Raw genomic sequence first — 10,138 nt, forward strand, 5'->3', positions numbered from 1 at the left:
TAATGTTCTGTTAAGTACAAGAACTGAGGCACATACTGTATATGATGACTGATAAATGTGGTGAAACTACCAATCTGTGGCTTCACAGCCTTTCTGCTGTTCTGCTAACTGATAGAAGCACTATTTTTAGCCATGCAACCTGAATGCACCACGCTAAGCCTCCAACTATACAACTGCACATCTAGCCCATTCAAAGGATTCATAACAGTCTAGAGGTTGGAACCCAGTGGTCAGGCACACAGACTGAGAGCCAGTATCAGTGCTCTCAGTACCAGCGTTTTATATCTGGTGTCAAAGTATTAATAAGAACACTGCCACTGTATGCCCGATGTGTAAATGTATGCCAGCATATGTCAAGGAGTGAAAAGAATTCGCCATCTATGTACGCTCCATGCCTTTTGATGTTAGCTAATTAAGCACCAAGCCCTTACAACTGCGCTCCATGGAAACCATGCAAAAAAAAGAAATAACTTGCAGCAGACTGACGTCAGCCAGAGGCCTTCGAATGTGCCATCTGACAAAAGAAAGAGGACCGGGCTGCTGTACTTAAGGTCACAGTGTGCTGAAGCTACTGTCTGCATTGACTGACAGAGAAATGCTGATATCTGTGCTGAACATGTGAGGGATTATTAACGGAAGGGTGAATAAAAAATACTGTAATTTCAACACTTTAAGAGCATTGTATGCAAAATAGGGACACTTTATGTTAATAACTGGAACCAGAAGCAGTAAACAAATTTGGTTTGATCGATCCACTGTTGAAGCTGTGCATTGGGGTTTAAATATTCTGGCTCTCTCAGGTTTCCTGTTGATGATACAGCATACTGTCCATTAAGCATTTAAAATCTAAATCATATTTTCTGGACAATATGCACTCCTGGGCAATTTTAGAATATTTGAAAGGTTTGAAAAAATTACAAGAAAAAAGAGCCATGCTGGGATTTCATCTATTGGCAGCAAGAAAAACCTTACCAATCTGGGATTATACTTATTACCCAACAATGAAATGTGCACACATTCAAAAACTACCCACACAGACGTGTGTACTCTCAGTACGTGTATTGTTACATGTACTGTAAAATGGAGCAACCAGCAGCTGTTATTAGAATGCATGTTTGTGCTCATGTATATTTTGTTCACTGCTTTCTTGTGACATATAATTCAATACAGTCAAATGCTGTTCCATACCATTGCATTAATCAAAAACATGGATTAATCAACTCTGTTTGCAAGGATAGAAAACTGAGTGATCTATTTTATTTGAGAGGGACTCAGATAAAACTTCCATTGAGAGCAACTCATAATTAGTGGCTGAATAAGGTTATATTCAGAGATCACCAATTACAAGCACCTAGTGTGAAGGAGTGTCACTGTCTGAACCATAATGATGATGATGATGATGATGGATGGCTCTGTAACAACAGATGAAGAAGGTAATTTTCTCTCTTCAGACAGACTGCAGCTATAGGCTTAGATTGAGTCAATCATTTGCTTAGGTCAATGGAGGCAACACACCAACATTAAAAAAGTACAGCATGACCAAAAACTTATTTAAACCATTTATTGTTTTTTAACAAAACAAGACCAATGCCACAGTCAATGCTGCTCCCTGCCAGTGAAACCACAGGCTGTGTATACAAAATACTGCTGCTTTTAGAAGCAGTGACTTTATAAATGTTGAGCAAGACTGAAAAGAACTATTTGTGAAAGACTGTGATCAAACAATTAAATATCAAAATGACCAATCATTAAGACAGAGAACTGAGGACATATAATAGATTTAAGAGAAAATGGCACAATTAAAGATAATGACTCTTATTTGTCAAGTGACACAACTCGCTCATTTATGCACTTATTGTCCCAGAACGTGTGACAAATCTGGTAACAGTTCTTCATATATGGCATCACACGTCTAGCGTGAAAATATGAACCTTCCCTCAGACAGGTGGACCAGTAGTTCCCTGCATTAAAAACAACACCTGTCTTGATTTTCCATATTAAAGATTGCCGTTTGAAGCTGTGAAGTTGACGTGTGTGAAGTTGAGAGGGATATGATTTCTTAAATGCATCTTAAGTGAAGCACTCAACAGTGCTTGGCTCCACATACAGCAAAGAGTGGTAATGTAAGCTGTACATTACCCTTCAGAGAATACCTGTATGAAACCTGTTATTTTAATTAAAGGGCATGGCTAAATGTGGAATTGTGATCTTAAATGCCTGTTTTTCAGCTGAATCTTGTAATTACAGTTTTTGATGATTAGCACAGTTTCCACAGCCAGACAAGACATATTTCTATATCTTGAGACCTGATTATGTTGTTTCAGTCACATCCAGATACAAATGAAGGCCGATATCTTGAGATATAAAACATGAGATGAAATCTACAGTTTTAGTACTGTTCAGCCATCATTAATACTGTCAGAGCTGACCAGCCAGTAAAGGGGTGGCTTCCTTGGCCCTTGCCAGTGCTGTCATTGTACTGTTCCCAGATATACCCTGTTTGAACATACTGTCTATAAACATTATTGATAATGTTAGTCCTGAGTTCCTCATAAAGAGCAGCTGCCTTCTCTTGGTATGGCCCTTGTGTGGTGCCGTAGTGGTGGAGGGCTCTGACTGCCAAGTAGTTGATGTTAATCCATATCGGTCCCCTCCAGTAGGGGGCGTCATGCTCTGTGTTTCGCTCCATATACAAGGGATCGGCCTTTGAGAGTGAACGCAGACCGTAGGGAGTCCACAGCTTATTGGAGTCTCTTATCTCTCGAAGAATATGTTCATGTTTAGGGGAGTCCGGTTCGAGGATGTGCAGCAAGAAGGGGAACAAGCTCACATAACCTAAAGCATTGACATACTGTAGCTTGGGCGCCCTGCGGACGGAGCGCACAAGGCGTGCTACAGGGAACTGATGACGAGGTTGTCCGGGAGGTACGTACACCTTCTCCCGCTGCAGGGACACACTCTGGGTGTGGTTGCCAAAGTCACTAAAAGCACGAAGTTGTTCTGACCAGTGGAGCTCATTCAGCAGGTTGTTGTCACTGAGCACTTGGTGAGTGAGTTGGTAGTCCTGATGGGGCTCGCCTAAAAGCTGAGCTATACGAGCCATGATGCCTGAGGCCAAGGCCATCCAGCAGTGTAAATCCACGTGGCGCTCATCTGCTGATGGGTGTGAGGCACGAGGGTAGTCATCTAGCCCAGATGTCAAGGTCTTGGGGTTGAGGAATAGATTGGTGTCCTTGTCACGTCCACGCCAGCGGTAAGAGTTGGGTAAGGGCCCTGACTGTGTGGTGTTGTACCATTCAAACCAGGTTTTCAGTCTTGGGAATAGCCGTCTGAGGAAAGGCAAGGTTGGTTGAGATGCTGCCTCGTCTGGATTTGAAGAGAGCTGTTCAATGAGTTCCTGAAGACTTAAGAAGAGAGTGGGTGGGTTGGCATTCTCGTTCCGCTGAACTACAAACTCAGCTGGGACCTTACTGCGAGCCTCATCTCCGAGGATTTGCTCACGGGGGATCCAGCCCTCAATATTCATCAGGTCTATCCAGTGGGCAATAGCCTCTCTTGTCACCTGGGGATCCCACTTGCTCAGTAGCAACTGGTGAAAGCCCTCATCCCAAAGGAATCCTCTGGGAAAGAAAGAGCGTGATGGGACAGCAGTAAATAATGCGCCTTCGGGGTACAGGAGCGGATATTCATTGTAGACGGACTGTACCACTGACTGGCCGTAGAAATAGCCCATTCCACCTAACATGTTGCTGAGTGCTGCCTTGCCAAACTTAATATGTGCGTGGCTAAAACCTTTGCTCTCAAGCCCAAAGGTCTTCTCGAACTTTGCATCAAACTCAGCTTTCCTCTTCTCCAGCTCCTGAGTCATGACTGAGCCCACCAGCTGGTTGGGACGGGCGTGGAAGCTTGCCGACTCAAACAGAACTTCAATCTGAAATGGCGTCTGGACGGTGACTTGGTGAAGCACAAAGTCACTTTCTTTCCTTGTGTCGGTGGGTTTCTGTTGGTTTTGGTGATGTGGTGGCTTGTAGGTGTCCACAGCAATGTAATGCCTCTTCTCACCAGATGGAGGACTGTAGACAAACCTACGGTTCAGACTGTGCTTCACAATATCAGTCAGCTTCTCCAAGCCAGGAGAGACAGTCTGAAGGTAGTTATAACTGAAAAGACAAGAAATTAGTGATTATCATCCCGTTTTTTTCAGAATCTATGAAATCTAAGCAGTCACACAAAATATTCAGGTGTAGTTTATAGTCACAAATGACCTTAACTGCACTAGCTATGCTTATGAAGCCTTAGCACACTGTATCTTAGCTTTTGCTGTCTCGTGTTGTGCTGGTGAGTCAGAAGTGAAGCGACTGGTCATACAACGAATCAGTAAAATCAAACATTAAGCTCCCACTTAAACTACATCCTCCATTGACCTACCATAAGTCATAAGTCATACAACTCTTACCATTTCTATCAGTGCATACCTTTCTATTTTGCTACGCTGGTCTTCTTTGGCCTTCGTGAAATTGTGAAATACTGTTGCTCCCTGTGAATGTTGCTAGCAGTGAGCTAGCAGAGAGTCTTGATCCACTCAATATAAAACTTTAATGCAACAACAGCTCTTTCTAAAAGGTAGATACACACCTTTACTTAAGTAAACTGATGCTGTGCTGTTTCAGAAAAAAGACTAGTAGCTTCATAGAAACGGTCTGCTTTTCTTTGGCTTCTCAAACTTTATTTATCCTACTATATATCACAATGTCCAGGAAACTGTGTGTGGGGAATAAAAAAGGTGATGAAACAAAGGCTGAAAGGCCTGTTTTTTGCTGCCATCTAGAGGTTGTGATTTTCTTACCCCAGAAGTCTTGTAGGATCACACTACAGCACAACATGACATTTCTACTGAGTGTCACGTAGAATGTTAAGAGGCCACACTTCTGATGCTGGGAATCTAGAGAGGCGCAAAAGGCCTCAAAACTCCGAATCAATTAAAGTCAGTGCAACAATGCTTTTTGTATTTTTATGCATGAGTCTTGCACTTGCATGCAGTTTAAATGGCCACTGTTGATTGCTGCTGAATGACAATGTCTTCTCACCTTTCTATCAAGATTTCTGTACATATGCAGCTTTTCCTGCTTTCACTGATTGATAGTTGTAAACTGTTTGCTTGCTTTATAATATTTTGTTCATTTTATGAGTCATTTAGTCTAATTGTCAATTTTCTTTACTGCTAATACTAAACACTAGCGTTCTATGTTCCCTCCAGATTTCTAGTCTACTCCTTTTTGGGTGATGCTGATCTTATCATTCTCTCATGCCTTCATGCATTTACCTGGCATATTTAGCGCTGGATAATTCCCCGGTAACAGGCTTTCGGAACGTGATCTTGAAGTTGCCAAGCTCCTCTGAGAAACCAGTGATGGATGCGAGGCGGTCTCTCTCTTCCACGTGAGCCTCCAGTGAGCCCTGTGTATCAGCTGCTGCATAGAACATCAGGGAGATAACCGGCGCTTGAGGGGCAGAGCTCTGGTGGGGGGAAAAAATAAATCAGCATCCTACAATGATCCAAACTTAAAATCATTAAACTGAAATCATTAAATATTGCTTTCACAGATATTGTAAGTTTTGACCACATAAAATACAACAATTTTGGTCATGTGAAGGAACATCTGCACATATAGTAAGGCTGAATAAACAGTCAGCACTTACATGCTGTTTGGCAGTGACCCTCCAGGTCCAGTCTCCTCCATGATCCCCTCCCATCCTCTTGACAAACTCTGTGGTCAGTGTGAAACCATTGTCTCGGATTTCCTGGACACCAAAGCTAATCCCGTCATGCATCAGCCAGCCATAGCCTTGCAAACGATCTCCCTGCTCACAAGTGTGCCTCAGGTTCACGTCTATGTCAGAAAACTGACGCATCCACATCATACCTGAGGAGATACAATAAAGCAAGTAAATAAATTTGCTGGTACAGCACAGAGGATGCACAAATAGATATGCATCAAATGATGTGGGAAAGAGTAACTTGTCAACAGTTTCACATAAAAGGTAAGTCCCAAAACTCGCTGGCAACGTGCAGTAAGTTACCAGCCAACTGGGTTTTGAGAACAGCAGTACATAATTATAGGTGCTTACTTAATACTGGAAATTGTAGTGCACTTTTTGTTGTCATCTAATCAACAACAAGAGTTATCCAAATTGGCTGCTAGAATGTACAGTCAAAACTGCGGCCAAAATTTACCTGAATTTAGAAAGTGTCTGGGCTCATTTCCCACTAGTAGTGCAATTTAACAATGAAGATTTGATTAATAAAATAATGTAAATATTTTGTAAAAGCAAACTATGATAATTAAATACGAGGGGAAAACTATTCTAAAACAGAATTTAAATTGTGTTATTTATGTAAATGTTGACATGTAAACAAGTAAAGTATCTATGAAACATAACTGTGTAAGCTGGTAATCAGAGTCTTAAAGGAGAACTCCACTGATTTAACATTGCACTCCTGTAACATTGTCGGACTCATGGTGGACAGTTTAAAAAAAAAGGGATCAAAATCGATGCAGCAGGATTAGAAATAGCATTTTTTTTTTATCCCATGCGTTCTTCTTTCCTATCAAAAACCTGCCATCTACATTACCCACAGAAAGTTTTTTTTAAAAGAAATATTTTTTATATATATAAAAAAGAAATATTATTATATTACATATCATTTTATACACATTTCAATCATTCAAAATGCAGCTTGACCCTGACACATTTTGAATCTTTGGAAACCTTGGGATACCTTGGGATCTTCACTAGAATTTAAAATAGTTCTGTGGGCTGCACAGGAGGAGTTTGTAATGACGGACCCACCTGGAGGTCAGTTGGGTTTAAGAGGTTAAATACAAGGTTTTTTTCATGGTCTTAATCTTTTGAACTCATTAGTACTAGGTGCCTGAGTGAAATAAACAATGCATACCTCAACCTGTAAGCAGACGTGTTGTTTCTCTAGAATTTTGACAAACATTCTGGAGAAAATATGGTCAAATCATATATCAAGATATTGAGTCATAAATATTTGATTAAATATTTAGATTCTGTCAGTATCATCCAGATCTACTCATACTCTACTAAAATCACAGGTTATGCCCCATCTGCACAATATTACAGAAATACTGTATGTCCATGCCAGTTTTTTCTTTAACCTTTAGCCTCAGTTTGACTATGAATGGGTCAGCACACCTGTCACCATCGACCTCGGACTCCTGGTTTTCATGCCAAAGTAGACCTGAGGTCTGTATGAGCCCCAGAACCTCTCCGGAGAAACCTTGGCACTGCTGCAATTGGCGTCCTGGACGGGAGACGAAGGGTGCAGGGTCACCACCCGTTTGGCCAGGGTGGACCGCATGTAGAGAGCATAAAAGAACCAGATCAGGCTGAATATACAAAGGCCGATAGAGATGTTGATGAACACTTTGCCAATATCGACTTTCTTTTTCTTCTCCTTGCGGTGAAACGTAGCGGGCTTCTCATCTTTCCTTGGTAGGGGAGCAGCTTCACCAGTTACCACCCTCTTCCTCTGCCTGCCCATCCTGCCCTTCTGAAGCTGGAAACAAGAAGAGATTCATATGCACTTGTCAATGAACCATTTCATAAATCTGCACATATAGCAAATACAACATATAGTATCCAATAACCTCTTAATCTTATAAATCCCATATGTTGACTACCTCATTGAGGCACAACACACCTTTTAAATTAAATGAATTACAAGCAGCTTTCAAGCTCTTTCATGCCCCGTGGAAATTTTAAAGCTTTATTATCTAATGTTTTTTCCTGATTCTTATAATTGTTATGCATTCTATTTGTCACCCGGTTGTCGATTGTTTGACATACAATACTTTAGGGGTGCAACTACAAGTCATTTTCATTATCGATTAATCTGTCGGTTATTTTCTCAATTAATCGATTCATTGTTTGGTCTAAAAATATCAGAAAATGGTGAAAAATGTCCATCACTGTTTCCAAAAGCCCAAGATAATGTCCTCAAATGTCTAATTTTGTCCTGACCAACAGTCCACAACCAAAAGATATTCAGTTTACTGTCATAGAAGACTGAAGAAACCAGAAAATAATTGCATTTCAGAAGCTGGAATCAGATAAATTTGGATATTTTTTTCTTAAAAAACAATAATAAATCAATTATCAAAATAGTTGGCGATTAGTTTAATAGTTGACAACCAATCAATTAATTGACTGATTGTTGCAGCTCTATACTTTTTATTTGAAATGCACTTATAATTGATAGCTTATTAGACACATCTAACTAAAACTAATAATTCAGTCTAACACAAGAGCCCTGCAATAAATCCCACCTTCACAAAGATCAGGTTCAGTTTTTGTTGAAGATGTGAGAGAGGTGTCGTTTCATGTTTATCATCATTTTGGAGGCAAAGAGGTGTTTCAGATTTTTAGTCTACCCTCATTGATATGAGAGGGAGAAAAACTCAAGGGTCTAAGGACAGAGGCTGAGGTATGCTGAACAGATTGTAAAGCCCTTTGAGGCAAAATTGTGATTTTCTGGGGGGCTATATAAATGAAATTGATTTAAAATGACTTTCTTGTGTGCCAGCTGGTTGTTTGGTTGAATGACATTAGCAGGTTTTTTTGTTTTCAGGTCTGAGACCACAATCTCAATGAGACTGCCTGCCTAAAAATACTTCAGTCCACTTGATTAAGCAAATTATCAATCAACAAATCATTATCAATTAATATTATGTCAATCAACTAATCAATTAACAGTTTCACCTGTAATAACAATGTCCACTTTCCATTAATACTGCTTTAGAGAGGTGTTCATTCAACTTTAGGGTCATTTTGGAGTTTGTGGTGCATCTGGATTGTATTGGTTATACTGACAGGTGTTTCTTTTATTTTGTCCATTTTATTTACATCAATTAGGGTAGATTAATTAGGCAGGATTCATTGCAGGGCTGTTGTCTGTTACACTGCATTAGTTTTAGGTACCTAATAATGACCTGACAAAATTTCATTAACCAAAGCAGGGGGAAAATATTGTCACAGGAAGATGCATATATTATAGAATCCGGATATACTTATGATAACATTTATCTGATAAAATTCGTCCTCATCATTGCTGTTGTGGCTCTTTGGTAGCCTCCTGTAATGTTAAGTTCACGTCATCTTAGGCTAAAAAAAGCAATCTAGCTATCGTTAACCTTGCATGGCATATCATGGCAGACTGGGCAGTTTGACGGCGCCGACCACTTTATAAATCAACCTCAGCCTATGTGCATTGTGTTTCAAATGTAAATATCTATCCCAGACACTTGTTTTAACCAGAACAGGCTGGGTTGCCACTAACATAACCGGTAATGCAACGTTTCGTGCAGGCTGCACACTACTCGCTGGTAGTGCCGTAATGCTAATTAACGTTACTTTTAGCGAAACCGACCGGCTGTCACGATATAATGTGTCAGCTAATAAAATATGGTGCCGAATCGTAGTTCCACCTAAATGTTCATTGAGCAAAAGGCTACTGACCTGTGAAAATACCAGACTCTCAGCTGCTCATTATCCGTTGCTAGCTCACTAGCCACTTCCTGGTTAATACTCGCTTCCACTGACGTGTACTCCGCTCCCGAGTGCACGTGGGTGTGACACCATCAACTCAACTGCCACTAAATGAAATGAATATAAAATACCAGTGGTGGAAAAGTAACTAAGTACATTTACTCAATTATTGTACTTAAGTACAATTTTGAAGTACTTGTGCTTATTTGAGTGTTTCCATTTATTGCTACTTCATACTTCCACTTCACTACATTTCAGAGGGAAATACGTACTTTTTACTCCGCTATATGTATTTAACAGCTTTAGTTACTTTTCAGATGAAGATTTGACACAATGGATAATATAACAAGCTTTTAAAATACAACACATTGTTAAAGATTAAACCAGTTTCCAACCTTTTTGGTTTTTGACGTCTTACCAAAAGCAGTGTGTAGTCGGGGTCATATTTCAGATGTCTATGAGTTGACAGCTCCACCAAAAACTTCTCACATGGTTTCATTTCAATAAATATTCAAGTGATTCAATATTTCACCAAAAATCAAAGATTAGAGAAACAGTCCAAAAA

At 40.1% G+C, this 10,138-nt stretch overlaps 1 protein-coding gene across 1 annotated transcript; it reads right to left on the minus strand.

Annotated features, from left to right (window-relative positions):
• Positions 1–1,547: 1,547 nt before the first annotated feature.
• Positions 1,548–9,651, minus strand: mogs (mannosyl-oligosaccharide glucosidase). The gene is made up of 5 exons (XM_044347029.1): positions 9,544–9,651; positions 7,222–7,585; positions 5,701–5,924; positions 5,324–5,517; positions 1,548–4,160 (listed from the first exon to the last, which is right to left on the minus strand). Exons 2-5 carry the CDS (start codon positions 7,568–7,570, stop codon positions 2,390–2,392), a joined length of 2,538 nt encoding a protein of 845 aa, XP_044202964.1. The 5' UTR covers positions 7,571–7,585; positions 9,544–9,651; the 3' UTR covers positions 1,548–2,389.
• Between the last annotated feature and the right edge of the window lie 487 nt (positions 9,652–10,138).

This window comes from Thunnus albacares, chromosome 3, assembly GCF_914725855.1.
Source record: "Thunnus albacares chromosome 3, fThuAlb1.1, whole genome shotgun sequence".
NCBI lineage: Eukaryota > Metazoa > Chordata > Actinopteri > Scombriformes > Scombridae > Thunnus > Thunnus albacares.